The 27,299-nt window shown below is 45.9% G+C and overlaps 1 protein-coding gene across 1 annotated transcript in view; it reads right to left on the bottom strand.

Annotated features, from left to right (window-relative positions):
- Positions 1 to 11,359: 11,359 nt before the first annotated feature.
- The window catches only part of Lmnb1 (lamin B1), a 28,581-nt gene continuing 12,641 nt past the window's right edge, over positions 11,360 to 27,299 (bottom strand). The window contains exons 6-10 of the mRNA XM_013507092.1: positions 26,337 to 26,562; positions 24,382 to 24,486; positions 22,982 to 23,101; positions 16,336 to 16,443; positions 11,360 to 12,183 (exon numbers count right to left, since the gene is read on the bottom strand). Of these exons, the coding sequence (XP_013362546.1) occupies positions 12,142 to 12,183; positions 16,336 to 16,443; positions 22,982 to 23,101; positions 24,382 to 24,486; positions 26,337 to 26,562 (601 nt within the window). The 3' untranslated portion in view covers positions 11,360 to 12,141. The remainder of the gene's footprint in view (positions 12,184 to 16,335; positions 16,444 to 22,981; positions 23,102 to 24,381; positions 24,487 to 26,336; positions 26,563 to 27,299) is intronic.

Raw genomic sequence — 27,299 nt, 5'->3', positions numbered from 1 at the left:
GTCCACTGTATTGGAACCTACCAGATATGGGGAAAGATACACTAAGACCTATTTTGCTGGTGTGTGTGTGTGCGCGCGCGCACATGTGCTGAATCCTGCCCAACTCTTCCTGCTGCACATGGTTTTGCAATGGTGTCTGCCCTGTATTCACTCCAGCCACTCCCAGCTTCTACATCCCTCTGCGCACACCAAGTCACGGGTTTCACCACCTACCTTCTCAGCCTGAAGGTTCATGCCTTCCCCGCCACCCCGCTTCAGAGGCTCTCTGTCCATGCACCCCAAACTGTGGAAACCATCCAAGCCAGGGCATTTCCCTGATCACATTAGCAGATGGAGAAAACAGATCACTGAGCTGTGTTGGATGTAGGCTCTGGGCAGGACAATTGAGCAGTTTGGTGGATTTAATGCCAGATCGTTTCTTCCAAAAACACAGAACTTTTTGGCTTCTCAACTTGGAGGCTAGGACCTTCATGTCCTTCCTAGTCTGAGTTTGAACTTCTTGAGGGGTCTTTGTCTTTGACTATCTCTTGTAGCCATTTACTACCCAGTTATTGTGATAGGGTGACACCAGAAACCCTGAGGTGTATTTATTCTGTAGCTCAGATGTAAATATCTTACCCTTGCCCCAAATGGCACCTGATTAAACACTCAAATATGGTGGCGCTGGAGTGGATTTCTTTTCCAGCTCTGACCCTGCAGGAGTCACTGCTGATGCATAATGTTTTTGTGGCTTACAGTAACTGTGAGCTCTTCTTGGGGCTAGCACTGCTGACCCAATCCACCAGCAGCTGCTATCTGTTTACCTTGTGTTAGCAGAGACTGCTCCCCTTCCTCCAAAGCATGGATTAGACTCTCCAGACTGCTTCATTCTTTTCCCTGCATTGTGCTGTCCCTCCAGCTTCTCTGTAGTCTCTAATTTTCCTGTCAGTCCCTTCCCAATTCCCAGAAATCTACTTTTTTTCTTCACCAAGTTGTGTTCCAGGTGTCCCAATTCTAGATCCCAGAGAGGCTGTGTTTTACTGCCAGTCTTTACTCCACCACTGTAAACCTACTACCTTATTTTGTGTCTTGTTTTTCCCTGTGATCTCAAACTCTCCTACGGATCTTGACTACCTTGCCTGGTGATGTGGATTCATAGTGGTAGGGGCCATATTCCTAGTGGGTCAGCAGAGAGGGTGGGGCCACATGAATTCAACCACTCTCCACCTGCCACACCTTAGTACGTGACTCTGCCTCCAGGAGACCCTGCGCACACCTGTATACTGGTCAGTACTTTCTAGGTATCATCTCCCTGAACTGTAATCAGCTTGCCTTAGAGAAGCAGGGGGCTGGGGAAGGGGAAATCCCACAGAGCTGGCATATCTACTGCACACATTGTGTGCACCTATCCAAGTGTGCATGGAATGTAGCCTCGTCTTCCACACTGCTCTGGGGGCACTGGGCTGGCACTGCAACTTTGTTTTGGAGGTGCGATTCTTCTATCATGAAGCACTGCACAGGAGAGAAAAAAGGACATGACTGTCCTCCCCAGACCCTCCCGTTATGGTTTGTGTATCACAGAGGTGGTGCTCACAGCCAGGGCCTTAGCGAGGTGATTAGATCAAGGCATGTGAGAATCACCGGTGGATTAGCTCACTGATGAGTCTGTAGCAAAATGTGAGGTTGGGAGGTGAAGCTGGAGGAGGGGGTGACTGGAAAGGCCTATCTTCCCTCCTCCTTGATTACTGCCATACCATGAGCCGCTTCTCCTCTGCCATGCTGCCCCGCCGTGGAGCCACCTGACTATGGACTGAAACCTCTACAAACTGTGAGCCAAGAGAAACCTCTCTTCTCTTTAAATTGTGGATTTTGGATATTGTGTCTCATGACAAGAAAGTAACTAAGACACTGCCCTCCCACCCCAGGTGTGGCGTCCCACTCAGCTCTAGCTCATGTTTTCTGCAGCCCAAGTGCCCTTGTTTTTTCTTTATTTTTTCTTCTTGGATCCACCGATCGTTTCCTCACTCATTCAGTCCTTCCAGGGTTGAACAGAGCAGGAAGCATAAGGTCAAGATGAATCTGCCATACTATCTTCCATCAGCACATCTCAAAAGGCCCTGCTGAGTGCCCGGGGTTGCTGTGGGGATTAGGACACAGGAAGAAACCATTGGCCTTGGCTTTGATACCAGGGCCCCATCCAGCCACCTCCTCCTGCTTCAGAGTGGACATCTGGGCCAGGTTTCACTGGGGAAAGGGTTGGATTTGCTGGAAATGAGTGTTGAAGCTGTTATTTCTGGAGACGAAAGTTTTCAAGACGAAAATCTTCCTATTGTGGTTCTGGGTAGCCTCACCAGGCTGTCTGGCTCTTGGGAACTCTGTTCATTGCAAAGAGTAAGGAAATGCTTGGTAGGCAGTCCTGCTCTGGGTGGGTCTGTTCTGTATAAAAACCACTGTCACAAGTGCTGCCCACTCACCTCCGTTATACAACGCCAGAAAGGAGGCAGCCGTGGTCTCCACCCCGCTCCAAATAAGTAACTGTGAAGGCATGTGAGCTGTTTACTGTGATAGCACTCAAAGGCTGCTAACATTAGGTTTTTATTTAAGTCAGTCTCGATATTTGTGGACAACATCTGGAAACTCCTACGAGGTACCACAGAGCAGCCAGCACTGTGGGGACCACTGATGATGTCCCGTGATGTGGGTCACATCACTTTTACAGTATAATGATGAACTGTGTTCCCGCCCTTCTGGAAGCCCGGACAGGCTTTTCTGCACTTCACTATTAACTTTGTTAACGTGAAAAATGCTACCAGGCTTTGTCTGTTACTGACCCTCCTTCCCACTGCCCCACCTAGTAGAGCAGGACTGACCACATCTGGTGCCTCCAGTTTGGCACCTGAGCGTGCTGGGCATATGGGCTTCATCCACAGAGTACCACAGGGTAAGCTCCTGCCCCTGCAGGGCTTGCCCTCTACAGAGCCTCTCAGCTGCTGGGCCCAGGAGGGCAGGCAAACCCGGCCGTAGGTGGGGAGGTGGGTGAAGAAGCGTCTATGGAAGTGATCTAAGACTGTGCCATCATGCATGGGGCGGGGGTCCTGTTGTGTGTGAGAGCCCCAGACTCCAGTCTGTGGGCCCTGTCTGCAATAAAATCAGCAGTGCAGAGTCAGGAGGGCCGCCAGTGAGAAGAGGTCCCCTGAGGGCAGGTACCATTCTGGAAAGGGTTGTGTGGCGGTTGCTGGACTCTCAGGACTTTCAAACACGGACTGTTAGGAGAAGGGGGTTCTATTATTAACTCACCTGGTGCAACGTGCAGTGGCATTTGCTCAGGCCCACATGCAGGTCTCAGGTTCCCTCTCTGTGTGAATTTCATAAGCATCCCTATTTATGCAGACGAGTCTTGCAAAACCAGGCATACCTGGTTGTGGTCTTAACTCTATCACTTTCCCACTAAAAAGAACCAGGTGTCTGTCCTAGGGGAAGATCCGACTCTAGGTCAGGCACAGGAAGGCAGAGGAAGAAGCTGGAATGCACACTGCAAACTAAGGAACATGACTGGGGCACGTCCAAATGACACAGGATGCGGCTGGGAGGCTCCCACCCGCGCAGGGTGGGACAAAGGAACCCTGGAAAGGATGACAACTGCGCTGCGCTGTTACGCATAGTTGGTGTTAAACTCTTCAGCCTGTGTGATCTTTTTTCTTTCGCAGTACTGGGGATGGAATTCAAGGGCATCACACTGAACTACGTCCCCAGCCCATTTCCATTTCTGATTTTGAGCTCTGTCCAGGCTGGACTTGATCCTCCTGCTTCAGCTTCCCAGAGTGCCAGGGAACACCCCCACCCACTTACAATGACACTTTAAGGAACCTCACCAATCACTATTAGAGCTGCTAAACAACTGAATAATCCTGATACCTGCTTGTGTGCATGATCCTTTGCGGTGTTATTTAAGGAATACTCTTTAGAGAAGAATTACACCTAACAAATACAGAAATAATGATAAAATCTATGTGAAATCATTACCTACCTAATTATCATTAACAGATGTGGATGGAAAACTTGAAAACGAAGAATTAGACCTTAACACCTCTAGCCGCAGAGCTACCTTAACATCACAAAAAAGGGGAAAGCTTACTGTGACATCATGTGTCTGGTCCTGACACCAGGACTGGAAATCCATGGAAACACATGAGATATTCTTGCCAAAAAATCCTGATCATATGAGCTACCCATTTGCAGGAGGGGAAAGGACCAACTGTTAGATGACACCCTAGCAGTTCCTCAACAGCAGTGCTATTACTGGCCCAGCAGCAAACGTGTGGACTTGGGATCCTCATTCAGACAAATATTAAAAAAACAACAGCATGAAATTACCAGGGAAATTTGAACTGTACATTTAGAGTACTGAGGAACTGTTACAGACAGAAGAGAGTGTCTTAGATAGAACAGCAGCTGTCTTCTAAAGGTTCCTATCGCTGAGTCCGAAGCATTTGCAAAGAAGTCTGTTAGAAAGACACGAGGCGGAGACGCTGGTCAGGATACAAAGTGCCTCACGGCGAGTGCATCCATCTCAGTGCCGTGTGCGCCTGAGGGTCGCCATGAGAGCGCATCTTCAGTGTTCCTGCTGTGAGACAGAGCGACCACAGTGGTCCCTTGGTTCATGAGCTTGTTTCCATGATTCTGGTCACAAACCGAGTAACAGAAAAGAACGACTCCTGGGACAGGTCAGCCCAATTTGCTATGACTATCAGCCAAAGTGAAGCCCTCTGACCTTCAGGGCCTCCCTCGGCCCCTCCCCACACTGCCAGCTGCCCGCACCACACAAGGAAAAGGTGCCACGACAGGGATGTGGGAGAAGAGAAAGGCGCGGCAGCCCAGGGAGCGGCTGGGGAGGAGTGGCCACGGCCCTCCAGACCCGAGCATTGCTGAGCAGAGGTCACATCTCTCCCCACAACTCCAGCCGCTCTTCTCAACACGCATGAGTCACAAGCACAGACGTCTGCCATAGGACGCAAGAGGGGGCAGCACACCTGGTCACACTGCCGTCTCTTCTGGCACTGAGCACCCCCAGGCCCCAACGGCAGCCCCCCGGAACCCCATCAGTTCCCCAGGCTGCCTCAGAGCCCGCAGCGCTGCGCACTGACTGGTTTCCCGAATCTGACTACCCAGCCCTTCCGTCCGCCAGCCGCTTCCTCCCGAGTCTGCTGAACACCTGTGAAGAGCACGGCGGCCGCGGGCACCAGTGAAGGAGCCGATCTCGTTACTGGAGCTCATGGTTCAGGTGCCAAGCAGGACGAAAGGCACTGCCATTCCTGCCGTCCCGTATTTCACAGTTTGGTGTCTTCCAACTTTTTCTCACACATGGTGGCAAAAGCTGCGGCAGACCCAGTCGTTTCTGCGGAGCAGCCCAGGGGAGGAGAGAGCCGGGAGGGCCCTTGTCGGGTCACTCCAGGCTTGGCCTGTCGGCGAGTCAGTCCCGCTTCAGGTGAAGGTTCGCTCATTTGTTTAAACGCAAGCTTGACATAAAACTACAGCCATCATCAAGGACAGGCAAGACGGCGGCACGTCAGTTCTAGGCATCGAGCAGAGCCGGCACTTGGCCTGTCGGGCAGGAGCGCGGTTCCCCATGGTGGGCGGGCAGCTCCGTGCAGCCCCACGCAGACCATGCGCCCTGGGCAGGGCGGCCAGGAGGCGAGGGCTGGCCGTTTCCGTGTGTTCAGGCCCCAGGGCCAAACCCAGACTCGTTCCAAACTGTTTCTCATCTGAACCCTGGGCACAAGGGGGACCTGCACAAGTCGTTGATGTCTCCAGGTAGCAATGTGACCAACCTGTCACAAGTATTGGCAGTGTTCACAAATGCCTCTTTCCTGCCAGAAATGTGGAGACCCAACAGGGACGGTGGACCTTCACCCAGTGGAGATAAGCTATATAATCAAATATTTAAAGCAAAGGGAAGTGAAATTACCTTGAAACATGTTTGGAATATGAGCTGCGCATACTGGCTCACACCTGTAATCCCAGCACTCAGGAGGGAGGCTGAGGCAGGAGCACTGCTGTTGAGTGTGAGGTCAGCCTTGGCTACAAACTGAGATCAAGACCAGCCTGAAGTGCATAGTGAAATCCTGTCTCAAAAAGACCCAAAAGGAAGTTTGGAATAATTATGTACAATAGAGACTAACCAGAAGCGGGGGCATTCCTCTAAAATGGAAAAGTCCAGGTGCCCTTTCCTAAGCATCTAATTGGAAAATAGTTGTCATTCTTCATGTAATAGTCAATTTTCAAAAGATGAAAAGCAGATCTTGCTACTATTCATCAGATTTACTATTGTTCTAACATATTTCTCATTGGGTGAGGGTAGCAACGCAGATGGGCTATGATTCCCACTCAGTGAATTACTTAATTGATGTTTCTTGAATTAATGTTTGTATTCATGAAATAAGTATGGCACTTTCAGTATTCTCAATGACTTCCCTTATTTAACCACCCAATTAACTAACTCAAGGAGAAATGTTAACTCTAACCAACACCACACCCACTTGTAGACTACACAAACCACAGGAATTAAAGCCATATTGTAATAAAATCTCACCTAACTTCCCGTCTTATTTCCTAGCCAAAAACTTTGAAGTGAATCCATCTAAATTTCTATTTATTTACAACCTACTATACTGGTATGATCTTCTCATGTGATCTAATTTAGTTCTCCCTTCAACTCTGGGGAACAGGACTGAGTCTGAACTTACAGGCAAGGAACCGGAGATGCAGCAAAGTCAGCTTTTGTCAGGCACATGCCGCTAAGTGACAGCAACTTACCGCCATTAACTGCTGCTCTTACGGGCTTCCATCGGCAGAGCTGGTTCAAAGGCAGAAACAATGCTGTGATTCATTCAGTTTCATGAAGCCGATCTGCGGAACAGCCTATCTGTCTGGGAAAGTACAAATCCGGAATATAACATGCCTATTGTTTGGCATGTTTTAAAAAATGGTCAATTCTGTTATTAAAATTTTTTTTCCCTCCTTTCTGATCAGAGCCGAATCAACAATGCCAATAATTCTCCTTGTTCGTAGCCTCCCCCACCCCCGTGAGGATAGCTGGGATGTGCTCGCACAGCCTCTGGATCCTTTTCAACAACTCCCTTATAAACACATTGCTTCACTGGGGCTCAAACCGCTTTCAAATCACTGGGCGCTCCAACCTCTGTTTAGCTCATGCAAAAGTGAGATCGCCTGGAATCTTTAATGGGACACCAAGTACCTCCCTGATGTCAGGGACAGCGCGTCTGGAACTAGCGAGCGGGGCAAACGTCACCTCCAGGGCTGCGGTTTTGCCTTGAGAGCCAACTATTTTCAACAAAAGCAAAGGACTAAGGCCAGGCAAGAACTTGGGCTGTGGAAAACTGACTCCTTCTTCCGCCCCTAAGCCCACCTGCAGGGTGACGGGTTCAAATCAGCAGAAACACACAGAAGCATTTTCTAAAGCACCATGCAAGTCATATTCATGAATTTGCCATTAGCTTGATGGACATTAGAAACCACAGACTTAAAATAGGGATCTGGGGCTTGTCTAGCAGTTGGAGTGGTTCCCACCCATATCTGACAATGAATTACACCATTTTCGTTAATAAATTGGCTATGTAAATTATTCCCATATCCGACAATGAACTGCACCATTTTCGTTAATAAATTGGCTATGTAAATTATTTTCTGACTGCTGCCCAGGATAGAAGAGGCACAGCTGTCAAAGATGGAACTAGAAAAGAACTGGCTCTTGTATCTTGGTGTTCTGTCGCCCTGCTAGGCCATGCTTGGCAAAACTGAATCTTCCTGTGAGTAGTTTCTAAAGGAATGAAGTACTGGATAAATGGCACCCCAGGGTCTGTTATCCCACCTACAGCAAGGACAACACTACTTCCCCAGGGCACTAGCCTGAGCTTCTCGGTAACCTGTAATGTGCCAAGCCCGACAGAGCAGGGCACCCGGCCTCATGAACTTCCACTGGGAAGTCAGTGCCCCAGCTCTCCTCTCCTTCTCGGTGGTCTGAGGCTGCTTTCCCACCCACCGTGAGGACCTGGGTTTCATGTGTAAGGGGCCATCACAACAGCTCTCACAGAATGACCACAGGGCCACACTGCCACAGGCCACCCTGCTTTTCTTCCCTTTTCCAGTGTTCCCCCAGGTGCAGGTCACAAGCAAGTACCCCATTAGACCTTCTGCAGGATTTCTGCTGACGTCACCTGGCTCACATCAGGGCTTCTCCTCCGGCAGCCAGACCCTTCTGCACAGAGGGGTCCTTCCCGGAAAGGCCTGTAATCACAAGCACTCTTTACTGGGGACTAGAGCAGCTCCTCTCAGGTTAGAGGCCAGGCCCACAATGTCTTTGTGATATAGAACAAATACTAGGGTCTAAGTCAAAAAGCAGCACTTGCCGGGCATGATGGCACACACCTCCAATCCTAGCACTCAGGTGGCTGAGGCAGGAGGATCACCGAGTTTGAGGCCAGCCTGGGTACATAGTGAGTTTAAGGCCAGCCTGAACTATACTGTGAGACCGTCTCAGAAAACAAAACAAATTAAAAAAGCAATGCATATTAAAGAGCAGTATGAGCCAGAAGGCTCCTTGGCTCAAAAATGGAGAATACACTCTGGGAAGCTGAGGCAAGGTCACAAGTGCGAGCCCAGCCTGGACAGCTAAGCAAGACCATGTCTCAAAGCCTAGAACAAAGGCCCGAGGTTCAATCCCCAGTACAGCCAAGAAAAAAAAAAACAGAGAACGGAGAAAAAATAAAGGGAAATACCCTAGACAATGAACAAGGCATCTGACAATCGCTCTTGGCCATGAGGCTAGAAAGCCAGTCCTGTGCCACAAGGACAATGTTCAGCATGATGAGACCCCCGTGCCCCTCCAGGGAGCACTGTGCCCAAAATGAAGTTCTGTGACGCAGGACTATACGCACACACGCGCACATGTGATCAGCCCAAACCAGAGAACACGACCCAGACGAGTCACAAAACGTAAAACCCAACACCAGCAAGGGTCCCTCTCCCGTTATACCTGCACGAGTGCGGTCTGTCCCCGGAGCCGGTCCCTGGAGAAAGGCAGGAGACAGGAGCTGCTCCAGCAGCAGAGAAAGGGCCACCGGCTGTGAGCAAGTGGGTCATGAAATAAAGCTTAAAAGTTAGTGGGGATTTACTGTAAATCACAGAAATCAGCACCGAAGTTTCAGCACACGACACAGACACAGAGAACTCTTCAGCGCACAGCTTGCTGCTCGTCTGCAGTAACAGAGCCAAACTCGTATAAAACCACTGAGCTGGACAGGCGCTGCACTCTTCTAGGGGCAGACTTGGCTGGCGTTTGCACTGAGATCCAACTCGGATCTGTGGAGGAAGCTCTCACACAGTAAATCCAGGTGAGCATGTGTTTTATTGTTAGAAAGTAATTATGCCAGTGGACAAGCTGTGTCCTCACACTGAGAGGTGCTCTTCTCTCTGGAGAAAGGACCGCAGAGGACACACACCGTGTGTCACAGGTGAAAGAAAAGGCACCGCTGTGGAAGGGGGAAGCAGAAGGCCGGGAGGATTTCACACCTGCGTCCAGCATGCGTCTCCTCGGCCCTGCGCAGCTCTACGCCCTCCCGCTGAGCCCCAAACACCAGGCGGCCTCCGCTCCCCGCGCCGCTGCCCACTAACCAGCAATTTCCTCACGTCAGGCTCCCATCACGCTTAAAATGACTGCTATACGTTCTGCCTGTATTTTGTCTAAATATTTTACTTATTCCTATTACTTGGCTCTGGAAGTCAAATTACTAAGGCAGCCAGACAGAAAGAACACACAATCCTAGCTACTGCCTCCTTCATTTCTTCATTCTCTTAGTGAGTGCGGAAGAACTGCCCCAATGCCTAAGTTCTAGGCGTGTGAGACCCAGAGAAAGCTGGTGACGGCATGAGTGCTTACACGGCGTACAGAGCAACAGCAAGGACTTCTCTTTCCATGTTCAGTAAGAGTGAACTTTCAGTTAAAAGAAGATGCAGTGACCTTCTTGGTTTGCACAGCAAATTAGCAAGTATTTACATGTTGTTTATACCGTGCCATCAGCTCCAGGAAATAGTAGGTATGACCAAGGTCAAAGTAGGTAAAGATGATTCAGCATCCACTGAGCTTGTAGAAAAACAAAGAGCAGCTCTTGAAAGGTATCTTCAAAGAACAGTAAAACATCCAACTTTACTACAGGTTCCTGACTGAAGGCAATTCAAATTTCAACGGAGTACATACTGTTCTACTGTACTACAGCTGCTGAATTTAATGCCTAATTAAAGTGTTGATTTTTATTACCCAATTTACCTAGCAGTAAAGCACCTAGAGTGTCTTTTGGTGACAAGAACCCCATCTTGTGGCAAAATGTCTCAAAACCAAGTCTGGCTGTCCACCGTACTGCCTCTCTCATTCGGAAGATGAATTTGTGTTGAGCAGTTACCATTTTATCTGCTTCACCAGACAGGACTTCCAACCCAGCATTTCTCTTGCGTCTGTGACAGCACCAAAGTGTGCAGTAAATCTGCGGAGCATAGTAATTTGGGACTGCTGTGCGTTATTTTCAAGTGAAAGCTGGCAGTCTTCACAGCTTCCTGGGGAATATTGTAAGAGGAAAGCAAACATGGGCTCTGGGTGGGCTCCTGAAATACCATGAGTGTGGAGGAGGCTCCAGACGAACACTGCTTCCCGCAAATAAGCTCATTCCGCCAAGGCAATCGCGAGACAGGCCCTGCCCAGTCCACAGCCGTGGACGCCCCAACTGTAGACAAACATAACAAGGCCACCCCCAAGCGCACACTTGTCCTCTGTATCACTCACAGCCACTTGAAAGGCAGCTTTGAATGAATTTATTTTAAAGAACAGCAGATTCTAAAATATTCTTTTCATCTTTCCTTTAATATAAATGTCTTCCCACAACCCCTACTTGGATTCCCTGAAAAAACCTTCAAGGCCCAATTATTAATTAGCGAGAAAATACGAAACACTGAACATATCTTGTTCAAACACACTAGCTACTATTGTTAACTGCTGGTGCTATTACTGACAAAAGTAGCACAGGGGGAGGTGGCAAAATACCTTATCTTTGTCAACTATCAAAGCCTTAAAGAAAAGTCCAGTTCAGATAAGCCATACTGCTGGGCACGGCAGCACACACCTGTAATCCCAGCACTTGGGAGGCTGAGGCAAGAGGACTACCCAGAGCTCAAGCCCAGCCTGAACTACACTCGGGGCCCTGCTCTTTCCCCCAAGCAAAAAAACCAGCCACATTATTTTTCAACAATAGCAAAACTGAAACTTTTCTCCTGTCAAAATTTTAAGGTTCTAAGGGTTAAAAAGGACAGTAGATTAATATTAAAAGAACTTTTTATTTGTTAATGTCACATAAGAAATGTAAGCATGTTACACTATCTTAAAAAACACGACTAATGCATTTTCATAGAGAAACCCTTCCCTCGCCCCACCACCCCTGCCCGGCCCCACTGCCCTCATGAGTTAAGATTCTAAGAGGAATAACCATGGAACAGCTTTGCGGAGTCCTTCATCCAGAGTGCTTACATGATGATTAGGTTAATATTGCCTTCTTACAAAATTTCTCTTTTCTTTTCTATTTAAAAAACAGAACGAAACAAAATTTGTAACCTTGATTGCTTATTACAAAAAAATTCAGTACAAAAGTTCAATATATTGAAAAATGCTTTCCCCGCCCTCACAGCACCGTTATATAGAGCAGAAAAGACTCAAGAGCAGATTGCCAATCTAGATGGAGCAATCTTCAACTTATAGCCAGACACATAGTGGTTTATTTATCCCCCTTCTCATAAGAACTTAAAAAAACAGAAAACACGTACACACTTACAAAAAAAGCCAAAAAATTTGAGGGACCCTTTCCGAACAGCACAGTTAGTTCAGTGTCAATAATTCACATCTTGCAACAAAGTGTATGGATAGGATTTGTTTTACAAAACTTTCAGTGTCAAAAAGGAAATTAAGGCCATCAGATTCGCAGCTTAAAAATTCACATAAAGGAAATATAAAAATACTCTGTGCTTCTGAGAAGGATCTGCACTGTATACAGGTAAGAATTACCACACTTCTTTATACTGAGGAAGACAGCTGCCTTGCGAAGTTTACATAATTGCACAGCTTCTATTGGACGCTCTTGGGGCTCCCTGATGAGAAAAACAGAAAAAACAAATGATTTCTAAGAAAATGGATCACAGTATTCTAAAATAAGACAAAATCCTTTAACCAGAGGGACATTGCACACCCACATCACTAACTTATCACTTCTCCGTATCCTTTTAAAACCTTTTGTCAAGGACTTCTTCCCTAGAATGCTCCAGCAAATCCCAAAGTAGTTTCTCAGCTCTGCGCTGCTGCATAAGGCAAGAGAAGGTAAGAGGGGAGGGGAAGGGAGAGGAAAGAGCTCGATCCAGGTCCCGAATCAACTGAATGGAACTTTCTCATTTAACTAGTGAAGGCTCTCTCTCTACATGACTTAAAGTAGTTCTAATACACAGCTGAATTCAGAAATCACTGTTCTACGACCTCCCTTTCTTCTCTGAAATATCAGGACAAGTGGACTCCAGTTTGAACAAGGAGATTAGAGCACCTGGTTTGCTACATCCAGAATTCTACTCCCAGCCCATGTGCATTAGATTTGTCCTCAAATGAAGTCACAGACTCAACTGTTCATTTTTTTATGACCCATTAACTCCTTACAACCTCATAATATGACCTGTGACTCACCACTGATCAGATTACAAAGGTTTCTTGAAAGTGACCAAAAAAATTCTAATCAATTCAAGAGGCCACTGGATTCATCCTCCAACATAGTCAGAACTGCGGTTTTGTCCTCCCATCTTCCTGCTTTTAAACTTTGCTATCCTTATTTTCTATGATCACACAGGATTAAAAACGTCATAGTTGGCTTTTTTTGTAAGTGTGTACGTGTTTTCTGTTTTTTTAAGTTCTTATGAGAAGGGGGATAAATAAACCACTATGGATAAATAAACCACTAAGGCATCTTTGGCTTTTTCCCTTGTCTTGAGCCTTTAAGTTTACAATATTCATCGATGAACTTCCATTTATAATTTTCCTGAGTGCAATCTCCCTTCAAAGGTCAACCCTGGATCCAGCTAGCCCAGTGACACTCTAAAATTTGAGTCTCGACCTTTCTACCTCATCCTCCCAACTACATAGAAGCATTCCAGACTGTCAGCCTCACCTTCGTTTCTCCCTCACATAAACTTGACCCTACAACTGTATGGACAGATACACTTAGTGCGTGCTTCTTGACACAGCCCCTAGGGAACTGAAGCTCATCATAAATCCTTCACCACTCCATCCATTGAGAGGTGGAGACTATTCATCCTCACCTTGATTTTTGACTGGCTCTATGGCTTACTTTAGCTGAGAGAACATGGAAGAGACACTGTGCCAACTTTCACTGTAGCTTTTAAAGGACTAGGTCCTCTCCATTTTCACCCTCTTAGCCAGCTGCTGTGATGCAAAACACCCAGCTTGGGCTAAACTGCTTAACCAAGGGAAGCCGCCCAGAAAGAGTCCTACAGGGTATTACATCCAGCCCTAGACAAGAGCCCAGCTGAATAACGGCATGAGCTTTTACCTCCACCAGGCACAGAAGAAACACCCAGCTGAGCCTAGTCAAACCACAGAACCACGGGACTAAATCACTGTTTTGAAGCCACTAAGTTTGGAGTAGGCTATCAATAATGTGGAAACAGATACTTCACTCAGAATATCATCATCTGCTTTTTCCGTAATACTCAACTTCCTATCCTTCAAAATCCTGGACAAGCATCACTGCTCAAGTTCTCAACTGCACTGGTGATCTGAAGAGCCTTCTCCAGCTTCTTCCAAAGCTCATGTGGATCACTTGTCCAGCACTTTCACTCTTGATCTTAGCCAAAGGGCTGAGAAGCAATTCCAGCACCTTTAGATATCTATAATGTGATTTTTACTTCTAGTCATTATGGTATCTGTTATTAAGGGCAGGAAATGGATCATGTGTTGTTTTTTTTCATTCTTTGTATCCAGTTTACTTACTCACAAATTCTTGTGCATTGTAAATACAAAAACATGAGGCATTCATTAGGCAAACAACTGAGATTATAATACAGTAATGTAGATGTCTCCTCTTACATACAGCTGTACTGATGGAGGACTGCGATCCTCAGTCTCAACCCCTTCCTGGTTGGATGTAGATGGATCCACAGGGCACTGCTGGCTGCCCACCTCACAGGCCCCCTGTTGCTCTCCTCTGAGATAGAGGCTTTGCCTCACTACTCCTTAATCATTTTGCCTAGACTCTTCTCTTCCCGTAACAAAACGGCAGGACACCCCTGCCCCTAAGCAGTGGGCCCGCTGCATTAGCTCAGCTGCCCAGAACCAGACAGTTCCCATGGGGCTGGGTTGGGCATGTTACTGTGCAGTTGTCTGTACTTTCTTCTTGAGTGTTGAAACGCAGCATGTTTAGTTTTCTATCTTCTGGGTCATTATAGTGGCAGCTTTCAGGTCTTAACTTCCTGGTCGGAAGACTTAAATCTTTGATCCCCAGCTCCTTCCTTTTCCTCGCAGGAAACCCTGATGGAGCATGCAAAGTGCCCTCTAGCGGCCCTCTGTGGCATCTCAGTAAAAGCCTAGTGGAGGTTCCCACAGCACCTAGACATTAAATGCAAGCCTCCAGTCTGCGCAGTGGGCGGTGAAGAGGGCCAGGAAAGTGGGTGAAGGATCTTTTAACATTACTATTTCTCTTGGAAGAAAAGTCTCAGCTTAGACTGTCTAGTCCACTTTCCCTAGTTCATTTTCATGTGAAGTTGGACTGACGAACCTGCAACTTGAGACCTGAGAGTACCTTGTTTTCAGTTGAGATTCCATCTTTGTACTGACAAACTCCCTCTGTAAGGCTATCAAATCTTAAAGGCTTTCTCTTGTTCCTAAAGGTTTTCTTGGCTGTTTAATTACTTTAATTAAGTACAGTTTGCAGTATATAATGACTATGTCCATCGTGAGGAGGTGACATATGTACTACTTATCTTAATTCTTTTATGTCCCCTCCCCTTCCTCTCTCTTCTGCCTTGTGCTTGTTTCTTTTAAAGCCAAGCACTAGAAAGTATTCTGTTCTTAAATACTGCACCAAATGGTCTGAGAAGGCATCCAGATTTAAGAAAGCAAACTCATTCTACTTCATATAACCTACCCCAAATGATGCTCAGCCTTGGGCATTAAAACACATAAAAATATTTATTTAGCACAGGACTGAGTACTCACTCACTAGACCGAGGCAGGAGGATTCCAAGTTCAAGCCCAGTCTAGGAACTTCAGTGAGACTCTGTCTCAAAATAAAATTTTTAAAAAGGAATGGAAGTGTAGCTCAAATGAGGCCCTATCTTCTGTCCCTAGACCACAAAAAAAAAAAAAAAAAAAAAAAAAAAAAAAAAAAAAAAAAAAAGAGGACTAAGGCTAGTGAAGCAAAGTGAACTTGGATTATAAACCTGGAGACAAGGATGAACTCTTACAGGGTAAGGAGAGAAACTCTGATTAATGATCAGACTCAAGTGGCCTGAGAACATAAACTGAAAGCTCATGAGTCATTAATAATTCTAATTAAAACCAAATTTGGAGTTTCTTTATTTCAAGAACTCTCAAAAGCCTAACCATCAGCTAAAATCTGTCTTACAATTAGATAATAATTAGGAACTTAATATAGCAAGAATTTGTTTCATATTGAAGCTGAATAGTACCCTTTGGTGGGCTTTTCTGACAGTGCTGGAATTGAACCCCAGGCCCTCACACTGAACTGTATATCCCCAGGCCTTTGTAAATTTTGAGACAGGGCCTTGCTAAACTGCCCAGGTTGGACTCTAATTTGTAATCCTCCTGCCTCTCCCTCTGAAAGTGCTGGGCTTACAGGCATGCACCACCAGGCCTAGCTCTCCTTGGTGTTCAATTTAAATGCAAACACACTTTTGCTCTGAGTACCTAAGCTTGTCAGTCACAGAATCCAACAGAATGGAAGTTTCTGGGCCTGCAGTCCAACCCATATACACTAACATAAGCCATATGCATGTCCCATGACAATATGTACATTACAAGTGAAGCGTGACAGAATGAGAAAAAAGAAGAAAAAATACTAACACTTTCCAGGAGTAACCTACCTTGAACAATCAGTTTGGAAGGACATACTCACCTGATAAGATCACTGCTCTGATTCATCAGCTAATGAGGCGAGGGTTCCCCCACCCACAGGACAGGTTTCTGTGTAATTCTTTTAATAAAAATGAAAAGTAAAGTAATACCTGCTGGTGGAAAAGCTCTTCCTCAACAACCACTCCCGACGGCTCCTCCTCCTCCTCCTCCTCCTCAGGTATGCTTGTTTTAAAGACTGTACTTCTTTGTGCAACCTCCTGAAAATATGGTCATTTATATTAAAAACCACACTTAAAATCACGTGACTACAGGGGAGTGGGACCTTTTCTTTGTTAGGAAATAGCATTCCTGTATCAGGGATTTTTTTTTTTTTTTTTTTTTTTAAATTAAAGGCATACCATCAGTATCTTTAGCTACTGGAATTTTACATAATTAGCAGCAGTTCTTAGACCTTTAATTTCCCCTGCAGGGGAGCTACTGGTAACCAATTTGAAAAACCTGCTGAGAAGCTTCCAATGCTTTTCATCCCATTCTGTTACTAAGAATTCTGTGCAATGGTCTGGCACACTAAATTCTTTATAACACTCAACATGAATTCAGCATGAAGATCTTAGCGCCCAGCGAAGAGTAAGTGCTAAATCAATGCTGAACAAAATGAAGCTGGAGGCCAAATGCTGCGCTCTCAGGGCCAGGGTGGCAACGCGCAGACCGTGCAGTGAGATGAGGACAGGCCCCTTTCATTCCAAAGAAATGGAATCGAACAGAGTAACACTAATTACTAACAACATGCCAGTGAGGTCCCAATGTATCCTGTACCAAAGAGACGATCTATCATTCACGAGAGTACAACAGAAGACTATTTCCGTTTTCTAACAAAAGGCTCAAATACAGATTCCTTTCCTGGAGAGAATGCTGATGTGGTACAAATGCAGCAGTGTTTTTGTTTGAGCACAGCCTAACCTGATGACCTGGTAGCTAAATAAGTGTGTCCTAGAAAGTGCTGCAGAGCATCTAATTTTATTCTGTATCCTGACTAAGGTCACTCAAGAAGGCTAACTCCACCGCAGAAGACAGTAAAATTACTTCAGCAAAAGTCTATCTGAGACTTAACACAGAACAGCCAGTCGTCTAAAATGAAAGAGGGAAAAGAGGCTTCTTCAATCTGACCTGTTTCCAAGGATACGTTTTGTAAATAAAAGTAGGAGGACGGAACTTCGTGGGGATTTTGATTCTGTTGCAGGACTGGGAGGATGAGGCATCTTGAGTCTCTTGGCTAGAAACTTCAGTTCCGTGAAAGCAGTCTGCAGCCACTGCACAAGAACCCATCTATCTTAACTGAGTTTACAGTAACAAAAAAAGCATGTGACTCCTTCGATCCATTACAATTCACTAAATCAAGATATCAACTAGAGGACAGCAGCTTATACATAAGAAAAAGAGACACTCAAAAGCTCTGAGGACATCCATCCAACTTCCCTGCACTCATCTTAAGCTGAGGGAGAGTCGAGGCATCCTGTAGACCTTCCCGTCCCATGGCTCCTGGCCGTGTCCCTGTCTTGAACGCGGCCTGGCGCTGAAGGTTCAAGGTGCAACTGAAGACTGTGACCCTCAGTGAACAGCTCAGAAAGCAGCACCCTGTCTAAATTAAATATGAACTACTTCAACACTGCTTTCAAACATAAGCCTGCTGGTAAGCACCTTTCACCTGTAAACATTTAGAAAAACAATCTAATGCAGAAAGCCTGCATGGAAAATGAATGAGCTAGACAGTGTCTAAAAATCTGGACAGAGAAATAAACCACCACTTAGAACCAACACACTGGGAGGTTTAGATCCAGAAGATTACTATTAATCAAGATGCTAATAGGACTCTTACTCCCAGACACATACACACAAAAGTCCTCAGCAAAGTACTCAAACTTAATCAAGTACCCTGAAATATATACTTAAACAGTCTTGCATGGCAGGTTTTACTCCCCCATTAAATGCGTTACTGGACTTCACATGCTCAAAGCCTTGGGCACTAGCAGCACCCTACTTTGTTCAGTGCTGTGCCGAGGCCAGCTGGCACCAGCTGACTGAACTCCTCTCTGCAGTTCTGTGTTCTTCACACGCTGGAAGCCTACAATTAGCCCCAGTTAGAATATTTCCACCACAGAAATCAGCAATGCTATATACATCAAGGCCATTTTTTGTAGATGAAAAGTCAACTGCTATATATCTCCATACGCATAAATAATCATTTACACACACAAAAGCTGTACTTATGTCTCTATTCTACTTTTTTTAATAACCCAGCACCCCACCCCTTGTGCCTGCATTATCAGTCCCCAGTTTTATCAGGGTGCACTTCCCCCATCACGGAACATGTATGTGTTATAAGGAACCATATACAACCCACAGAAGAAGGGGTTCCCAAACTCTTGGGCAATCCTCCTGTTAAAGCGGGTGTGTGACTCAAGTTGGTACAGTAAGAGAAAAGCCAGGGATGGGAAGCCCATGGAGGAGGACACCCTTTCCCACAAAAAGAATGGGAATGATGTCCCTCACGGAGCAGCCTGCGGCTATCCTGCACCTACAAGGGAGGCAACCCTGGAAGGAGAAACAGAACAAGGCCTTGGGTGGCTGGGGAAATAGCTTAGTGGCATAAGCACCTGTCTGGCAAGCACAAGGTCCTGAGTTCGATTCCCGGTACCAAAACCAAACAAACAAAAACAAAACAAAACAAAAAAACCCAAGGCCTTGGGGACTCTGTGGGCCACTGGATCAAGTTTATCTTTAAATGTTTGATTATGTGAACCAAAAAGTCCTCTATTACTTTAAAGCCAGTTTAACTGGGTTTTTTCACACTCCCAATCCCCCAGCAAAAAGAAAAACATAAAAAAAACTAAACTGACTTAAGCCAATTGCCTGTAATCTTACAAAAATGTAATCATTAGAAATAACTGTTGGGGGCTGGGGATTTAGCTCAGTGGCAAAGCGCCTGCCTGGCAAGCGCAAGGTCATGAGTTCGGTTCCCGGTACCGGAGAAAAAAAAAAAAAAAAGAAATAACTGTAGACTGCCACTAATATGATCTGGTACCTACTAACAAAAAATGTGGTCTTACAGAATTAAATAAGTGCCAAAAATATTTGAAGATCAAAGAAATAAGATCTGTATTAATATTTTCATTTGTGAGAGAAGTCATTTAATATAGAAGTAATGGCAAAGAATGGACAAAACCAAATAACGTTCAGTGTTTGAATTATGAAGGGAAGTGTAAGCTTTAGGTGTGTTGCGGCTTCTATCTAGATGTTTCCCCAAAGCCTCATGCGGCCACAGCTGGGGCTTTGGGGAGGTGGCTGGGTCTCGGGTGTACCATATGGATTGGGCTGTGATACTGTGATTAAGGGTTATGGAGCAGCCCGCTAACTGGTTTGTCATAGTTCTGGGCGTGGTAATGGGAAAGCCCACTTTGGGCATGGGTGGCACCACCCAAAAGGCTTGCAGCCTGGACGGGATAAACGGGAAAGGGAGGCTGCTGCGGTTGCTTGCTGCCTTCTGCCGGCCTTGCCATGGCCTGTTTCTCCTCCGGGATGCCCCTGTGCCAGCCTCCCTGCCTTAAGAGCCAGCTGACTGTGCACTGCAACTCCTGTAAACTGTGAGCCACAACAAACCTCTCTGTCCTTAATGCTGCTTATGGAGCGTTCTTTCTCAGCCATGAGAAAGTAAGACAAGGCAGCTTGACTGAAATGCCGACAGTGATAGTGCTTTAAGACACATTCTAAGTATCCTACACAACTGCTCTAATTTGGACCAACTATTTCAGAGGCGGGGAAATGGTATGGTGACTGGACTCCCAAAGCCTATTTAATCTCTCTGTATTTCTACTCAAAATGCTTTGGATCTGAGCAAAATCATCATTCGTAACGATGTTTTAAGGCATATATTCCGGTAATTTCACTCATCAGGGAAACCTAATAACGTAAAAGCTACAGTTAATTCCAGCACCTGGGTGGCGGCACCCACCACAGCTGAGCAGGTTTCCCAAATGCTTCCTTGAGGCAGGAAGTACGCAGGGGCTGCAGCAGCGAAGAGCCAGCCACCCGAAGTCTGTGAATTACTGAAGGCATCTATCTGTACCTGACCCTGACAGCCGACACTGTATTGAAGTGAACTTTTAGATCTGCCCCAAAATCGCAACTGTTCTGAGGTCTCCAGTGAAAAAAATCAGTCGCCATTTCATTTTCATTCTGAGATTAAGGGCACTCCTCATTTAGCAGACAATAAATCCCTCACTCAGAGCAATCCATCGTCAGATGTTTACAGTGAGGGCAGGAGGGAAGTGGGCAGGGAACAGATTTGTTACGCAAACACCTCAGAACCCCGTAACAAATACCGTGATTTGCCTTTCTCCTCTCAGAACTTAGGTGAAGGTCCAGTCCAACTGCACGCCTGTTCGTGCCAGGCACAAGGTCCAGATGGGTCAGGACAGTCCCCGCCCCCAGCACGCCCCTCCAGCGACGGCACTCTGGCACACTGAGCCCCGACCAACCCGGAGTCTGCCGGCTCCCGCGGTGGAGGAGGGCCCGGGAAGACGCTGACTGGCCCTGCTGGCCGCTGGCCCCTGCACACTCCACTGCGGCTCTCCCAGTAGCACACCCAGGGCTGCTCCTGCTCCTTCTCTGGCTGCACCTCTTCCCTTCTCTGCTCGAACTTACTCCTAGAAGTATATTTTCCGGGGTTTAACCCTGGACCCCCTTCTCCAGTGACAAGCTCCTTCTAGTCAGTCCGTGAACTTCAGATCCTGCGTGTGCAATGTGGAGCCCCAACGCCTCTGCCTGGGGCTTCCAGTCACTGCTCAACAGCCTCCAGACGTCTGCACTTGGACACCTCACGGCCTCTCCAACTTCCCGTGGCAGAAGCCCCTTACCCAGCTCTTCAACCCTTCTCCTGCGGGCCTGTTCCTCCTGCAGCTTCCTCAGTGCAGGACCAGTCAGTCACCCAAGCAAACAAACGAAAGGTCAAAGTAATCCTTGCCTCTCTAGCGCCCCTCAGAGTTACCTTACCATCACTGCATCCTATCAAGTCTGCCTTCGCTGTACTCTTCAACTGGCTTACTTCTCTTCTACCTAGAGAACCATCTCACAGCCCGTGACTCTCCTCAGTTGCTTGGCCTCTGCCTGATTTTGTACCCCTAACAACCTGCCCAGCAGTGAAAGTTCTCTCTTCATCCTGTTTATCTTAACACGCTCCCTAAAAACCATCCAGCAACCTCACTCCTATCCCATCTCTGCTAGTCACGGCTCCCTTTCCTACAAAAGAAAGAACCTGCTGCTGCCTTAGGACCTTTGCACCTGCTGTCCCCTCTGTTGGGGAAGACTTTCTTCCCATTCTCTCAACTGCTGACTCTCATCTTTCAGGTTTAGCCTCAGGTATCACCTCCTCAAGGCTGACTTCCCTGACCACTCTGTGTAAGACAGATCTCTTCCGTGACTCTTTGAGACACCATAGCTTACCGTTGGATTGCATTTTTTCAGGAATTCTCTTATGCCTTTATCTTATCTGCCAGTTTCCTCCAGGTTCGTGACTCACAACAACAGAAAGCAGGCGTGGCTTCTTTCCTTCTGTATTCCCCCCATAAAGCAGCTGACATACAACAGGAGTACCTAGACTTTCCAAACGGGTAGCCCTGCACTTACAATACGGTCAGCCTCCCTACGTGTCTGCAGCCCAGCATTCCCACTCAGACTGAGGTGCATGCCTGGTGCCAGCCATGAGGCTGGGTGAGCAGATGCAAATGGGAGAACTCGGGGGCAAGGCGCACACTGGGGCTGCCAGGCAAGCCAGCGAGAGCTCTCACGGCAGACGAGGAGGGAAGGCGAACCTCGCGATAATGAAGAGCAATGTAAGAGGCACAAGCACAGAGCACAAGTCCCATGACGGGCTCATGGCAACAGCAACAGAGAAGAGACTGCTCAGTTCTAAACAGAGGCTCAGTGGCATTTTGCACAGCACCAGGGTAACATTATAAACGAGGAAGAGACCTGATAAAGCCAAGCTTTACCAGCTTCAAAGCAGCTAACTGGAAATGGTACCTCTAAGACTAGTATTGCTAAGGATTTGTACATGTGCACACAAGAGGGAAGGTTCTTCAGCAAGAACCCTAAGCATGACACGTTAATGCATACACCAGAAAAGAGATACACTCCACCCCACCAGCTCACCGCTGCCAGAGCACTCAGCTCGGAAGGAGGCCGATCACAGAAGCCTGTACTAGACAGGTGCACAGTGCCAAGCGCTGAGCACTTCCCACGGACCACCTCATTTATGTTGTCTGTACTGGTAGCTATTTTTAAATGAGAAAGCTCAGAGAAGTGAAGTTGCTCAAAGTCAAAGCCAATGTGCAGTAGAGACAAATTATCTGGACACAGACAATGGGCCTCTGGAACCTATCGACTCTGTGATCAAGGTTTATTCCTAAAACTTGTAGTTATGACTCATTTTTTATTTGTTTGTTTTTTGTGTTTTTGAGACAAGGTCTCGCTATGCAGTTCAGGCCACCCTTGAGCTAACTTTGCAGTCCAGGCTGGCCTCAGACTCGCAATGATCCTCCTGCCTCAGCCTCCCAAATTCTGGGATTACAGGCATGCACCACTGCGCCCGGCTATCACTTATTTTGATTTACTCATTAGCAGCCTTGCTCTGATTTAAGCAGTTGCTTCACATATCAATTTGTCTGAGAAGAAATCATACTTGTACGACAAACTTTCAAGTGAATTTGCCATTGTACTGATACCAATAAATGACCATACCTCTCCCTGAGAATTTTTCAATATAACCTTCACATCCTCGCCAGTGCCCCAAGAGTTCTGGTTCTTCCAGATGAGGTCAGTGGGAGGACTGGCTGTGACACCAGCATTTGCAGCCCAAATCTGGAAAAGAGAAGGAACATCATTAACATACCCAGAACCCAGCACCTTCACACCAACACGATGAAATCTGAGCTCGAGTTCTAAAAGATTGAGGACCCTGCCCCCATCTTCAGAACTGCTGTTACGGAGCTCCCAGAGCTTTGGAGGCCTCACTTCCCCAGCTGATACGTTACCTTGCTGGCATCCTAATTACTCTACACAGCAACTGAACTTGAGAAAGTTTTCTTACTTTTGCCATCCAAAAATGAGGCAGAAATGGTACAAATGGGTAGGATCACTGTAAGAGCAGGGGTTGGCGATGTACCCAGGGGATGGGCCCACGCAGTGAACTGCCTTAGTGTTCTGTTCTTCTGTAGGCCATCCTTCTGTAGCCATCCTTCAAGTGAAGCCCTCTGGGCCCCTTCTAGTGTCCCCCAGCTGCCAACAGCAGGAAGAGACCTTCTGCACCAGACAGCATGCCTACAATATTCTTATAAAAACTGCTAACTGTCCAGCCAGAAAAAGTGTCACAATGTCCTTGGGTGTGAGTCTGGAAAGAATGTAGGAAATGGGTAAATCACCCATTGTTCAAAGGAAAATGTAATTTCTTCCCCAAAAAGGCCAAACAAAAAAAAGTAACTTCCTTTTTCAACACAGAAATTCTGCCTTATTTCTAAAATATTTATCGGCAGAAAACAATAGGTAAAGAAAATATTATAGTAAGAAAACCTATGTTTAAATCCTGGACAAATCACAACTCCGTGAGCCTCAACTCCTCAATTATATGGTTATGTCTGCTTCTGATCTTCTACAAAGATGTTAGGGGATCCGTCACGGAGGGGCGGGTGCTTAAAATGCAGGCCATACACCGAGCCTAGAGACAGACAGCTAAGGCCGAGGCAGGGCCTGGACACCAAATTATTACTCATAATCTTAAAGTTCATCAAGGCTACTAGTGACTGCTGCTTGAACCAATGCTCGTGTTACATTCCTAACAGTTTTTCAAGCCAAGCACTAGCTCCTGAATTAAACTAGGGTACCAGTATCAGTCAAGAGACAGCTATTTTATACCCACCAGAAAAGACAAGATTAAACAAAAATTCAAAGGCTCATTCTTTCACCACTCTCAATAAGACAGAATTTTTAAAATCCGTGATAGCACTTATGATGCCTTAATAATGCAAAAGATGTTTTAATGTCCATTTCTAAGATGCTTCTCTGCAGGCCAAAAAATTTTTAAACTACTTTATCTGTTATTTGCAACAATAAAATTAAGCTAAATGATGACTAAACCCACTTACTGTAACGGTCTGGCCTGCCTTCAGCACGTATCTTGAGGTATATTTGTAACTGACTGATGTGTCTCCAATTTTTCTGATCATCTCCCAGCCTCCCATTGGTTGATCCTATTCACAGAGCAAAATATAACAAGGTTACTTTAAATATAAATGAAGTTAAGGAATAATTTAATACATGAGTCCATGAGGCTTTTAAACTAAGATAGCTCTACGGTTGTCTTTCTATGATCCTTATTTTCCTACTATAAAAAGAAAATACAATTCTGTCATTCAGTAAAATAATAACTTCAACAATGCCACAGTTTGGTAAGGTACTTAATTTTAAACAGGACAAAGCTAGAAGAACAGAGGTGTGAACTAAACCAAGTTAGTCACACTCACTGCCAGATCAGGCAAGTCTTTCAAATTTGCAACACAATCTTGCTGTTACAATCACAATCGTAAACACCTAGTATTTGATAACTTTAAGCTTTTAAGAGATAATTAATAGCTTAGAAACAAAATAAATCTGTCCTTTGTTCCTCGTATCTGTGTTCTTCTGTCCACATTTAGCTCTTTCATCTCCAAGTATTCGGGTTCAAAACCCAGCTAACGATACAGTGAGTCAGACCTAGTTGACAGTTATCAACTCCAGCCCCGATCCAATGAGGAAAGGTGCAGAAGGGTACAACAATCCGCTACACTGATCTGTATCCAGCCTGAACCCAAAGACAAAAGGAAGCCGGGGCTAAGGGTCAGCTCCGGGACAGTCCCGCACCTGGCCACTCCACCTTCGGAGACACGGGGAATGCTAAGCACAGTGCAGGAGAAGCTACCCTCCTCTTAAAGTTGTGACCAAGAGGCCTTGGAGTCAAGACATCTCTTTTTTTTTTTTTAATTTTAAAGAGAAAAAGAAGGATAATATAGTAATAGGGGGGCTTACCGAATTATAGACAAAGTAGTAGGAAATTACCAATGGTTGTTGTTTTACATATTGTTATCTACAAGATAGTTTCTCAGGAAAACAAATAGACAAATAATAGTGAGTTACAGACAAAGGTGGTAGGTTATTAGCAATGGTTGTTATACTATACTTTGTAGCTTCAAAGTGGTTTCTATAGAAAATAAATAGAGCTATACATGAGTGACCAATTGAATATTCATTGACTACTCTCAGTGGTGGTTGTAGGAAACACATAAAGACATCTCTTTAGTACTGGAAATGCTAGTGCTCTTTTGAGCTTTCAAATTCTACCTATGCTCATGACAGCTGAAATATTTATAAGAACAGGAGTGACTTTCACAATAACTTTTAGCAGACCTTAAACACTCGAGGAGGTGACATCCATCCGGCTGTGCAGGTGACTACGTTTGTGTCAGAACTGTCTCACGCTCCCAAAGCCCCTCCAGGGGCCACTACGTTCTGAAAGCCCCGCTCCAAACTTCAGAAATCCCTGTGGTGATTATCTTATGTTCACTTTTAAGCAAATTACTTCAAACAGGGCTTCATACTACTTTTGACACAAATCAAATCTAACATTTCTTTATTCATTTAGACAAAAATACCCTTTAACCTATGAGGCCGGGTTCACAGGTCCTTCTTTCATAAAGCATTCATGAATGCCTGTGAAAGAATATTCACCATCTTCACAGAATCCTTCTAAACCCTTGCACATCTCTGGCTGTGCAGCAGGAAGTGATGCCTCAACCTTGGGAAGGCCACAGTGACAAAATGACCAAACGCACTCAGGCCCTGGACTGCAAGAGGAAGGTTAATGAAGAAAATCTTCAAATCACAAGGGCACCACACCTCTTCCTCTGCCTATTTTAATTGTTACTTTATTTCATGAATTTAAATAAAAAGGGAACCCTTATTCTGTGAAAACTTACTAAATCCAAATACAAGCGAGGTGCTATTACAACTGCATCACAGCACAGCAAACTGCAAATGCCGCTGGGCAACTCGAGCCAGACCTCACCTGCTCGGAGGTATTCTTCAGGCGGATGAACTTGCCGTCAACATCGATCTCCTCGATGCACACGCTCCCGGTGGCCGAGGCGGAGTGGGCGATGCTCACACTGCTGCTGGCCTCTGACTCCTCCACATCCACCCTCTTCCGCTTTCCCCTCGTGGTGCGCACGCTGCGGCTGGAGGACGCGCGCGACACCGTCACCCTGGAGGACGGGCTCGGAGAGAGCTTCAGCCTGGAGGGAAAGGAAGCACTCTGCTTAGGAAACACAAATGCTTGCCCTTCTTACCTAAAGGGTTTCTTTAGGGGGGAGGGGGGCGGTCCTTGCTATATAATTCAGGTTGGTCTTAAACTCACTATGTAGCCCAGGCTGGCCTTGAACTCATAGTGATCCTCCCGCCTCCGCCTCCAGAATGCTGGGATTACAGATGTGCACATGCCTGGCGTTTAATTTTCTTTAAAAGGTTTACATCTTGCACAGACATTTCTAAAGTAAGACATTACCATCTGGTAGAAAATGTGATAAACTAAGAAAACATTTATTGATTCTAATGCTCCCTCCACTGATCTTGTTTTAAAATATAGTAGTAATCTGAATGGTTTCTCTAAGCAAACAGTAATGTAACCATAAGTAAAGAACTTGGAAACCAAGAGAATCATTTTCTCTACTTCCTTCTCCACAGATAATCACTGTTTTATTTAGTACACTTCTTTCTCTTTTCAAACCTGTATTTTCTTATAGTTACAATGTACATAGTATTAAAAGTGATTAGCTTTCTGGCTTTTGCCTTCATTTTTGCTGTGCTGGAAATTAAGCCCATGGTACTGCAATGCTAGGCAAGTGCTCTACCTCTGAGCCACATCAGCACTTCTTTCCTAAGAGCATGTATTAAAAGAGTACGCTAACCAGATCTGAAATTTAAGTAAGTATACAGTCTCTTTCAGCAAATTTGGTATTCTCTAACATGTCAG

This window comes from Chinchilla lanigera, unplaced genomic scaffold (genome assembly GCF_000276665.1).
Source record: "Chinchilla lanigera isolate Chin_1 unplaced genomic scaffold, ChiLan1.0 scaffold00120, whole genome shotgun sequence".
NCBI lineage: Eukaryota > Metazoa > Chordata > Mammalia > Rodentia > Chinchillidae > Chinchilla > Chinchilla lanigera.
This window is presented reverse-complemented; position numbering and strand designations above follow the sequence as displayed.